Raw genomic sequence first — 12332 nt, 5'->3', positions numbered from 1 at the left:
TATGACATGTAACTGGTCTACAAGGAAAACCATGATACTTCAAAAGCAGACACAAAAGATTATCTATCGATCATCATCACGCCTAATTAAATCACTCTTCTACAATCAGATGATTATTTACATTTCTCCTACCTATTTCAGATTGTTATCCATGTAATGAATGTCACTGGACCATTTAATCATGCAAAAATGCTAAGCAAACCAGTTAAGATGCACCTTTGACCACTCTCTTCCTCATCCCCCGGTTCCTCATCAAGAACTTCAAATCTGCATGTGCAATACAGGGTTAGCTGATTGCAGCTTGGTACTTCATCAACTAATGAGTATTAAATTGCACTAATGAGTATTAAATTGCATTCCGGTAGGATCTTATATATGCTTTTCGGATGATGCTTCTCTTTTCTTGTACGATCAACTAATACATAGTCAATGGCCCCAAGATTATCTTAAACTCTGTTGAAACTTGAAAGAAATGTGTATGAGGGTTAGCAAACCGCATTCCTGTATCTCACTCAATGTCTAGAAAGTTCATGACTGGGTGTTCACTTACAAATTGGAATCTATGAGCAATTAAAGCACCATATAATTTATATTACCTTTGTATCAACGCCAAAGTGTCAGCTTTGATCAAGTTATAACAAGAATAAAAGCACCATGGACAGGAAGAGCGGGCTTACTCTTTTGTTTCCCGGTCAAAACGGGTCACCTTCACAATAAACCACTCGTCCTTTTCTGCATCATCAGCTGTTACTCTTGCTGCTACCTGGATGTTCATGGTTAAATTGGAAAGAACTTTTATAAACAAAATAAGGGAACTCAGGTATTTAACCTAAAAATAAAACATCTGATGCAAGAAATTTCGTAATCCTATATCAACACTAGTCATGTCATACATTACATTAGTGGTGCATCAAAAGGGCAAGCACTTAAGGCACCTGCTCATTGATAAGATTGTTAGCTTGCTCGAGTAGGCTCCTAACTGAGGCAGCAGAAGAGAGTCTTGGATCTGAATCAGCCTTCATCCTCTTCTTTTTCTGCTCAACTTCTGAATAGAACACTCGTATAGGAGTAAAAGCTTACAAAGAAAAGGTACAGATAATACTTGCTAAAAATCAGTTCAAATGAATTATTTCAAGATATAATCATACGATTAAGCTTGCATTGGCAAGTTGCCAAGTTCACAGCATAAACATTACATGTGCATGTCTTCTCACCTCCAGACAAGGAAACCTTGAGTGTACGTGACATGGGTATGTCTAAATTGCCTAGGTACCTGTGTCGGTACGTCGGTACGGCGACACAGGTACGTGGGTACGGCTGCATTTTGAAACATTTAAAATTATATTTTCAAACTTCAAACTTAATTTTTTCTCTAATTTTGATTTTTCCCTTTTTTTATATTTCCCTTCCACTAAGATTCTATATTTTCCTCTCATTTTCTTTAATTTTGAGAATTTTTGTGGATTATAAGACTATTAATGCTTTTTTTTTCATTTTATCATTTTTGAGAATATAAAATTTGTGTACCCGCGTGCCCACAATTTTTTTAAAATTGCCATGTCCGAACCTGTACCGCCGTACCCGCACCCATGTGACATAGCCTTGAGTCATCAAAAAATAATGGAGGGAGCGAAGATATGCAGCTTGCAGCTTGTATTTTCCCAAATAGAAGATGATTGTCCAGCATCATATTTTTGGAAGGATGATTCTAAGAATACAAATTTCTAGGTGAGTTGGACATAACTTTAGCCATGTATGTATTACGTACTTTTTCTTAAACAAATCAGAACCTTCTCAAGCATATATGTGATGCATCTGTCAATCAATTTTCGGTTCATTAATGCTACAAGTGCAACAGTTACAACTTACAAGTTACAGCAGGAATACACAAGATCAAGAACCAAACAGAATGAATAAATGATGCAAAAAGAAGCAATATTGTTGTGATAAGAAAATTTAGTCAAACATATATTAGCAAAAGAAAGGTTCACGAGTCAAAAGCTATACATGAATAATGCCTAAGCAAGGAAAATTTCATTGCTTACCTATTTTTTTACGTTGTGCAGATGAGAGGCCAGAGTGCATCAAAGAATCCAATTGACTTATTAATGAACTTGAGATGCTGAAAGAAGAATGCCAACATCAGTGTGAAACAGAAGAATGATCTCAGAGCAGTCATAAGTACAAGCAGTAAAATGAGTTGAGCTTATTTCTCAAAAGTCACACAAAAAGTAATCTGCGTTCCTACAACGCCTCTCATAAACCAATAAAAAAAACTGAAAAAAAACTAACATGTGGATGACAATTTGAAAAATTGAATATATTGACAAAACATACAAGTCGAGCAGACAAATGTACAACTAGTGTCATATGCAAATAATCACAATGTTGAAAAGTTTAACAGTATAAAGCAGATCTCATTTTGCCTGAACAATGGATCATATATTCAAAGTGAAAGCCATGTAAGTATGTGACTTCTATGACTCGTATGACCAATATGATCAGAATTCAAGGGCATAGATACAAGAGAATGAATTAAGAAGTGATTCATTGGCTAACTATCTTTTTTTTCACATGGTTGATACTTGATACATAGGGAACAAAATAGACTTATTGTAATCAACCAGCCAAACCTAATTTTAGAACCCAACCAGGCATATCCTAGCCCACCCCCTAGTCTAGTACCATCTGGCTCCCAAATAATCATACATGAATGGAAGCAGTAATTAAAGCCAGGTACATTGTAAGATTTTGATATCTAATACCAAACCACTGAATGAACTTAGATGCAAGAGGAGGAAGAGAGAAGTGGGCTGCACATCCAAGTAAGAGAGAGATGAAAGAGAGCAGCAACAAATGACATCTGCCTCTTGTTATCATTATATACTAATCACGATTTAGGGTACATCATAAAATACACAAAATAACAATAAGATTTACAAGTATGCCACTGCCCATGATGTGTTGGGCTGGGCGTGTGGATCAAATGGGTCGGGTCTAGGTGACCCGATCCATATGTACAAACTTAACAGCCCCCCTCAAGTTGTGCATGGGGTTTGATCATGCGCAACTTGTTTTTCAATTCCCAGAAATGGTGCCGTGTGAGTCCCTTGGTAAAAAGATCAGCCACTTGTTCAGACGTAGATATATAAGTGGGAACAATCTCATCTTCCGCAACCTTTTGATGAATGAAGTGTTGATCAATCTCTATATGTTTAGTGCGATTATGTAGAACAGGATTGAAGGCAATCTTGATCGTGCTTTGGTTGTCACAAAATAGAGATGACTGAGCAATGGGAAGAGAAAGTTCCCCAAGCAGATGACGTAACCATGAAGCTTCAGCGGTGCCTGCAGCCATTGCCCTATATTCTGCCTCAGTGCTAGATCTGGCAACTGCACGCTGTTTCCTGCTATTCCAACAAATAAGATTGGAATCAAGGAAGAGACAACAACCGGAAACTGATCGTCTATCATCCGGATCACATGTCCAATCTGCATCAGTATAAGTGGAAATGTTGTGGCCATGCAAAACAGTTGACTGTCTTGTGTAGATGAGTCCATCCCCAAGAGTAGCCTTAAGATAACGCAAAATACGTTTGGTAGCATCCATCTGCCCTTCTGTGGGTGCATGCATAAACTGATAGACTTGATTCATAGCATTACTATGTCTGGGCATGTAAAAGTGAGATATTGCAACATGCCAACTATACTCCGATAGAAACTAGGATTTGGGTATGCATCACTCCCATCATATGCATTTAATTTTGTGTTGAGAACACTAGGTGTATTTATGGGCTTGCAACTTGTCATACCTGCCCTATCCAAAATATCAAGAGTGTATTTATGTTGTGTAAGAGTTAATGTGCCACCTTTTCTATCAAGCTCAACACCCAAGAAATACCGTAGTTCGCCGAGATCCTTCATCTTGAATTCTTGTTGCAATACCTCCTTAACATGGGATATATGACATGAAGAATTTCCAGCAAGAACTATGTCATCTACATATATAAGTAGCGAAGTGGTAACTTCACCTGAATGATAAATGAATAAGGAATGATCAAGTGAACTTCTAAGGAAACCAGCCTGTTGTATATGGAGGGAAAATCTATCGAACCATGAACGAGATGCTTGCTTAAGCCCATACAGTGATTTTTGTAATTTGCCCACCCATTTGGTTGGATCATTGGAAACATATCCTGGAGGTTGTTCCATATAAACTTCTTCCTTTAGAAAGCCATGAAGAAAAGCATTTTTAACATCCAACTGATATAAATTACAACCATATGAGACAGCAAGAGAGATGATAACCCGGATCGTTCCCATCTTGATGACTGGAATGAAAGTCTCATCATAATCTTCCCCGTACTGCTGAGTGAAGCTTCTAGCCACGAGTCGAGCCTTATATCTATCAATGCTTCCATCAGGTTTATACTTGAGTTTGTAAACCCATTTTGAGCCCACTACATTCTTACCATCTGGACGAGGAACAACCTCTCATGTTTGACATTCATTTAAGGCAGCCATTTCTTCATTCATGGCCTCGATCCAATGTTTGCTTTTGTACGCTTGCTCATAGCATTTTGGCTTCACCTTTTTGTTCAATTCTGTCATGAAGAGCTGAAAATCCAGAGAGAAATTACCATAACTTACCCATCTATTAATAGGGTGAAGCACACGTTCTAATCTACGTGGACAAGTAGTGGCAGTTTCTGGATCAACTGGAACTGATCGTCGATTATACACCATTCCTGGAAACCGATTATACTCATGTTGTTGGTCTGAGTAGATGAAGGTATGTTGTCCATCTGAGTGTTTGTGGCTGTCTCGAGCTCATCAATAGTTCTGTCACTTTGTGCATGGTGTGTATCAGCTCTTTGGTCTAATATTTCAGCATTCGGCCATGAGTCATATACATCATTTCTAACATTAAGTGTTGCATGTGGCTCCTTTAAATCCTTCAACCTGAGCTCATCAAAAACAACATGTCGTAAAATATGCACACGTCCAGTTTTTGGATTGTAACAGTGATAGCCTTTATAATTTTCTGCATAACCCACAAATCTACACATGACAGCTCGATCTTGAAACTTATTTCTCAAAGAAACATCAACATGAACATAACAGATGCATCCAAAAACACGTAGCTCATCATAATTTGGTTGTTCTTGATGTAAAATAAAGAATGGAGATTTTCCTTCAAGCATGGATAGTGGCAGTCGATTAATAACATGAACAGCAGTATGGAAGGCTTCAGTCCATAAAGTCATGGGCACATCAGTGTTATGCATCATACTGAGAGCACTTTCAACTATGTGCCTATGTTTTCTTTCAGCAATACTATTTTGTTGTGGTGTGTGAGGACAGAAAATCTGTCTAGTGATCCCATGATTTAGTAAGTTCTCAGTAAATTCATTTGAAATGAACTCACCACCACCATCACATTGGAAATGCACTAGAGTATTTGTTTTGGACCAAGGCGTGGAATTGGGTGAACAAGCGGAAAACTTCTGATTTGCTTTTCATGAAGTGGATTCAAGTGTAACGAGAATAAGAATCAATGAAAACAACATAATATTTACTCCCGGAAGAAGAAGAAATAGGAGCAAGCCCCCAAACATCAGAATAAATGGTGTCAAATAACTTCGAAGCTCACTTATTTATTGATTGAAAATGAAGAGCATGGCTCTTACAAATATGACAACTTGAGCACATGCTAGACTCACTGGCAGGACTTAGACTGGACTTTTGTAATAATCCGTCTGCAACAAGACTTTGAATGAAAGACCGACTACAATGTGCTAAACGACCGTGCCAAAGAGATGGCATATCATACTCTGTGATATTGACTTCACTATGACTGGGAAAGGATGAATCTGAAACACAAGACTTAGTCACTTTTGGAGCTTCTTCACTGACGTACATGTCTCCTTTGCAAACACCCTCAACGAATGTCTTCTTGGTTCGAGCATCCTTAACATAAACAGAAGAATGAGTAAACTCAACAGAGGAATGAGTATCATCAATAAGCTTTGACACATAAATGATATTTTTTTTGACATTTGGAACAACAAGAACATTTTTTAAAGGTATTGAGGAATGAGCCATGGATAAGTGTGCATTTCCAATATGTGATATTTTGTGATGGAAACCATCTCCTGTGACAACTGAGCCTTTAGCTAAATAAGGGAGAGCACTAGAAAGCTTACCTGTGTCACCAGTTACATGAGCTGCAGCACCAGAATCCACATACCATTGTCCTTCCTCATTTTGCTTGAGATTAATTTTAGACAACGCTGTCATTAGAATCTGCTGCACATCTGGGGAAATGTTCGATGCCACAGTCATGTTCGAAACAGATGACCCTACTGCCTTATTGTCACGCTTGACCTATTTTCCCTTGTTCTGTGGGTTATGCCAACATTCTGACTTCACATGACCTCTCTTATTGCAATAAAAACAAGTAGGTATCCTTCGTGGTACATTTTCCTGTGCATTTGTGTTAGGTGTAGGAAGGATACCTCTCCCCATCCCTGCCTGTGAGTTCCAAACTCTTGGACGACTTCCTTATAAAGCATGTGTCCCAGTGACCAATACATTATGACCACCAGAATGAACTAATTCATGTCGTTATACACGACTTGCTTCATGCTGAATTAATTTTGCTTTCAAGTCTTCAAAAGAGGGAAGAACAGGCAATACCTCTAAAGCAGTGCAGAAAACATCAAATTCTGGCCCCAATCCACTCAAAGCCTGTTGTACCTTGTCCTTGTCACTGACTGGATGCCCTATGATGGCAAGCTGATCATTGACATTTTTTATCTCATGTATACATTCCAAGACTGAACGTGTGCCTCGCTTGATATCCTGAAATTGCCTCTTGAGTTGTAGAAATCTCGCTTCTAATATTTGAGAATATGTGGTAGCAAGTACATTCCACAACTCAAGTGCTGAAAGATCATCATCAACACCCGCCAAAACTTCCTCTGATAGTGTGGAGGTGATATAAGCAACGAGAGATTGATCATGAGTCATCCACATCTTATATTCAGGATTGATTTCTGCAATAGTCTCTTGAACTTGCCCTGCAGCATTCTTCACCTCTTGCATAATCCATTCTGGTGGCGCAGGTGTGGTGCCATTGAGATGTCCATAGAGACGGTGACTCTTGATGAACAGGACTATTTGACGTTTTCATGTCAAATAATTGGTATGATTTAGCTTTTGTGAGATGAGTTGGGAGAGGAAATTGGACGACAAGATGCTGGAATTGCGGTGGGGATCCATAAATGCAATAATCAGAAAATAGGGGAAAAATAGAAATTTTGAGATTAGGGTTAGGTGGCTGACGGTAGGGCAGATTAGGGCAGACAATAGGATTAGGGCAGATGGTAGGGTTAGGGCAGATTAGGGCAGACGGTAGGATTATGGCAGATTAGGGTAGACGATAGGATTAGGGAAGATTAGGGCAGAAAATTTGGGGATTAGGGTTAGGGCAGAAATTTTGGGGATTAGGGCAGAAAATAGAGATTTGAAGATTAGGGCAGAAAATAGAGATTTGAAGATTAGGGCAGAAAAGAAACAAAGATTAGGGCAGAAATTAGAGATTCTTACCGAACATTCTCAGTGGCAAAACCTGGCTCTGATACTATGTAAGATTTTGATATCTAATACCAAACCACCAAATGAACTTAGATGCAAGAGGAGGAAGAGAGAAGTGGGCTGCACGTCCAAGCAAGTGAGAGATGAAAGAGAGCAGCAACAAATGACGTCTGCCTCTTGTTATCATTATATACTAATCACGATTTAGGGTACATCATAAAATACACAAAATAACAATAAGATTTACAAGTATGCCACCGCCCATGATGTGTTGGGCGTGTGGATCAAATGGGTCGGGTCTGGGTGACCCGATCCATATGTACAAACTTAACATTACCTCCCAAAAAACACACATCCCCATGTATCAGACCTTAAGTTCAAGAGCTGAACATGCTTAATAAATCATTTATAATGACTTGACCAAAGGATAGAACAACTGGTCTGAAAGATCCAACATACATCAAAGTATGCTTTAACTCGACACCCAAAAGGAGGTATAGACCAAGGCTAATCGTAGTAATTATGCTGAGGTACATTTGAGAATTGTAATGTCTTATCTATAAGGTTACTATAAAATTTAAGGCAATTTCACATATGAGACTGAATCATCAACTGGTCAGATTCAGATCGGTCTGCAGAGCAGGGTAGAATCCACAAACTGGGTGCCCAGTCAGTTTTGGGTCAGGTAATGAATACCAAAGAAATGTATTGGTACTCCTATCATCAATTTAGTGTTAAAAAGGACAAAAAGATGGGGAAAATGCTTGTCTCAATGTGCCCTTAGCATTTGGATAAACCAATTTCTTCCTTAAGGATAAAATTGATCACTACATCTCAGCCACAGTTTAATTTTCTTGCATATAAGTTAGTAAAAGTAACCATGAAAAGAGAAAAAAAATTATAGTTGCAACTTAGCCTGAAAGATAAATGCGCACGTTACTTCATTTTCTGCAAGTTCTTTCGCTTGTACATAAAACGCTCGTAGCTTTAGCCAGGGCTCTCCAAGCTTCTCAATTTGCTCTGGATCTGCTTCAACATTTAGTAATTGCTTTATCAACTTACTACCAGGAATGCATGTTGTAACTTGTAACAATAGATACACATAAAAAAACAAAAGTTAACAATTTTAACTAGTAACACCAGAGAGAGAAGAAAAAACACTCGAAAGAGACTTCTAACATAAAACATGACTCCCTTAGAGATGTCAACTAGAATGATATTTCAGTAATCACTCCAAATTAATGGGAACAAGAGATAGTCAACCACAAGCAGATGAGAGGTTGGACTTTTCTTTCTTCATCCAAGAAAATGAATATGCCTGCTAGAAACTAGAAATTTCAAATAAATCAAGTTCCATTTATGGGCAAGAGAACAAAAATGATATTCCCATTCTGGAAAGAAAAGAAAAAAAAATCCTCTTTTTTCCTTAGAATGCTCACATATCATCTAGAGATGCACATAAGAAAGCCTGCACATATGCATGTTCATACATAATATTAATACCCCTTTTCTCCTTTCCAGATTTATTGGGGTCACATGTCATCCAATATAAGCTAACCTTGCATCCCTGGTTAACTATGTCACATGGGTGTGGGGTGCGAGTGCTGGTATGGATGCGGCAATTTTTCAAGAATATATATATATATATATTAAGTTTATCATTTATTGGGTTTTAATAGTGTTTTTATAATAAGGAAAAATGAATGGCTCTCATAGCATCCACATTTTGATAATAGAAAAATCAACATTTTTCACAAAAACAACTTGATTCAAAGCATGTTTAATATCAAAATAGTTTTTATAAATTTATTAGGATGTTTATATTTTATTTAAAATAATTTTTTAGCAAAAAATTAAAGGGTCTGGTTTTTATCTCTGACCTAACTTTTCTGGTTTTTACCAATCTCTCTCTCTCTCTCTCTCAATGTACATATGTACAAAATTGTTATACAGTTATTTAACTGTTTGGTAGCCTTATTTATCTATAGTTACAAGCATAAATTTGATCATCCTACATGACCTTGTCCAAGTATAAATCTCAGTGCCAGCAAACAATCTGATCATCCTTCATGTTTATCTACAACTTAAAATTAGTAAATCTATTATAACATGCTGACAAAAATCACAAAGTTATTTTCCCTTAACAATTCTTTACAATCTTGATTTAGTAACTACTACCAATATTGTAGAAAGTTTCACAGGCAACCGATTGACTTCTTATTTGTACTTAAGAAACAGAAGGGATCTATTTCTGTTAAGCAGCAAGCAAAGTAGTTGTTTCATCATGATACATTTCTAAAAACTGCTTTGAGAACATGTGAGTAATTTAGCACAATTGCATCAATAATGCATGAGCAACTTAGCATCATTGGAGCAAATATATTTTTAGCAACTTAGAATCATAGTATCAACAACTGACTAACCAAAATGGTGCAAAGACATGCACAAACTAACAGACCTACTTAGACACTCACAAATGCATATTTATGTATGTGTAATACAAATTTAATGTACACAAAACTATTGTCACAAATATCACTCTCAGCAAGGCTTTTGTCGCTTATTAGTCAAAAAGTTTATTTTTGTCAAAAACCTTGAGAATTCAAAAAATTTTAAAATAGGAAAAGAAAACACAAATAAATGAAAGTTTGAGTTTCTAGAAATTTCTTAAGAAATACCAAATATGAATAAAATTCGTCAAAATAATTATTTAAATGTTAAAATAAATCCAAAAAATTATAATTATAATAAAAAATTATTTTTTTGATAAGATGCAAAAGAACAACATGAAAACATGGGGCGATATTTTCTTTTCTCAGCAGTTTTTACAAAATAATGCAAAATTATCACGTTTTTCCTTCTTTGCCTTTTTTCTAATTTCAATGCCATAATTTTAAGGGAACAGCGACATTTGTGACAACGACACAAATACAAACATAAGCGACGAAGAAATCACCTTTAAATCCCTAAAGATTTCCTATTTCATTTAAGTCGAAGTCATTAAGTGAAGGTAGTTGAAAACATGCAATAAGAGTACGATATTTTCTTTTCTCGGCAGTTTTTTCAAAATAATGCAAAATTTTCAAGTGTTTCTTTTTCTGTTTTTTTTTTTTGCTTTTCTATTTTCAATCCCATATTTCAAAGGAAACAGCGATGTCTGTGACAACGACACGAATAAAAACACAAGAGAGGAAGAAAGCACCTAAATCCCAAAAGACATCCTATTTTATTTAAGTTGAAATCATTAAGTGAAGGTAGTTGATTCCGCTAATATCTTGTTTCTCCATTTGAGATATGATACATTGTCCTGCCATGAATCATGATGTACGCAGGGGAAAGTAGACAAAGAGATTCAAGTTTCTGTTCTTCTAGCAGGCTTTTTAATTTTTTCCTTGTTCCCATTACGAAGTAATGTGACGTGCAATCGAATTCAAACTAAAAACCCATCATTTATCTACTGCAGCACTACAGATCAACCATCAAACTAAGTCTTTTCTCCCTCTTATCTCACCCTTACTAGGCAGATACAGAAAGAAAATCACAAAAGCCATCCATCAACACTTGTTGAAAATCATCCAAATTCCACACTCTGAATTATAATATTCAACAATGACATGCTGATCCTTCAGTAATTTCAGGAACAGGAAAGCCTTGCTACCAAGCACAACGTAGTTGGTAGCTCGAAAAGTTGGCATCGATGAGAAAGATTCAACCACAATAATCATATAATCCGCACCTAATATCTAAAACTCTCCTACTGAATTCCTACTCAGAAAAAATCAGGGCATCCAACTCGTTAGAGTTATCAAGAATGCATCGATTTCGTTAAAAACCAAACGGAAAAGCTCGAAAGCTCTCCCGTCACAAACTCAAAACATCATAAGTAGATACAGGAAAATTTCAGGGGCGAAAGGAAAACCAAACGCAAGCTTAATGAGGGAAAATTAAGAAACAGAGAGAGAATTCGAGAGCGGGGGGCACGAACTGCATTGGGAAAAGCGTTTGTGGAGCTTGTTGATCTCAGCGAAGACATCCTCCTGCTCCTTCCGCAACCGATCGAGCTCCTTCGCGCTCTCCATCACTCCTGCCATCTCCATTCACCAAAAAGCTTCTTCCGAGCTCCTCTTGGAAGGAGCGAATCCCTCCCCCCAACGTACCTCGGATTTTCGAGAAAGAAAACTTGAAGGAAAATGAAGAAATTATATGAAAACACAAACCCCACCAAACGCAGTTGTCTAACCTTCGGTCCCCGAATAATCGACAAAAGGAATGCGTTAAAGAATGCCCAAGATTGACAGGGTTTCTCGGTATTTCCGGTTCTTTGCCGAATCGGGATTTGTTTAGGCTCCCATGGTGATGCAACTCGTTAACGTGTCGGGTCGATATCAAGTCTAATTTTTATTGGATCCAGTCATACTGGCTGCCACTTTTTTTAGGTGTGGGGTTGCTTCGGGACTTGGATCAACTTAACATCTTAAAACAACAATCTTTTGTTTGAGAAACCATGCTATTATTATCTCAGGTATTGTTAGATTTAAGAACAAAATCATAAATCCGTCATATTTATGGGAACAAGAATATGGTGTACTTAAACTTCATATTTTAAAAACATATGTTTTAAGAACATTACATTCTTCTTATCAAATGCTATAAATAGACGAATTTCACAAAGAAAATGCAAATTTGATTCCGAATTGAATTTAAATTTGATATACAATTTTCCTACCAAACCT

At 37.0% G+C, this 12332-nt stretch overlaps 1 protein-coding gene across 4 annotated transcripts in view; it reads right to left on the bottom strand.

The window, feature by feature from the left end:
• LOC116250699 (SAGA-associated factor 29 homolog A-like) overlaps window positions 1-11858 on the bottom strand; it is a 33358-nt gene extending 21500 nt beyond the window's left edge. For 3 of the 4 annotated variants that reach the window (XM_031624533.2, XM_031624535.2, XM_050076688.1), the window contains exons 1-6: window positions 11585-11858; window positions 8535-8625; window positions 2046-2122; window positions 936-1045; window positions 678-763; window positions 217-267 (exon numbers count right to left, since the gene is read on the bottom strand). In XM_031624533.2, coding sequence (XP_031480393.1) covers window positions 217-267; window positions 678-763; window positions 936-1045; window positions 2046-2122; window positions 8535-8625; window positions 11585-11696 — 527 coding nt within the window. In that variant the 5' untranslated portion in view covers window positions 11697-11858. The remainder of the gene's footprint in view (window positions 1-216; window positions 268-677; window positions 764-935; window positions 1046-2045; window positions 2123-8534; window positions 8626-11584) is intronic. The other variant, XM_031624534.2, reaches the window with a different exon arrangement.
• Window positions 11859-12332: the final 474 nt, after the last annotated feature.

This window comes from Nymphaea colorata, chromosome 3, assembly GCF_008831285.2.
Source record: "Nymphaea colorata isolate Beijing-Zhang1983 chromosome 3, ASM883128v2, whole genome shotgun sequence".
Classification (NCBI taxonomy): domain Eukaryota; kingdom Viridiplantae; phylum Streptophyta; class Magnoliopsida; order Nymphaeales; family Nymphaeaceae; genus Nymphaea; species Nymphaea colorata.
Note: the sequence above shows the minus strand (reverse complement) of the source record. Positions and strands in the feature narration are given on the sequence as shown.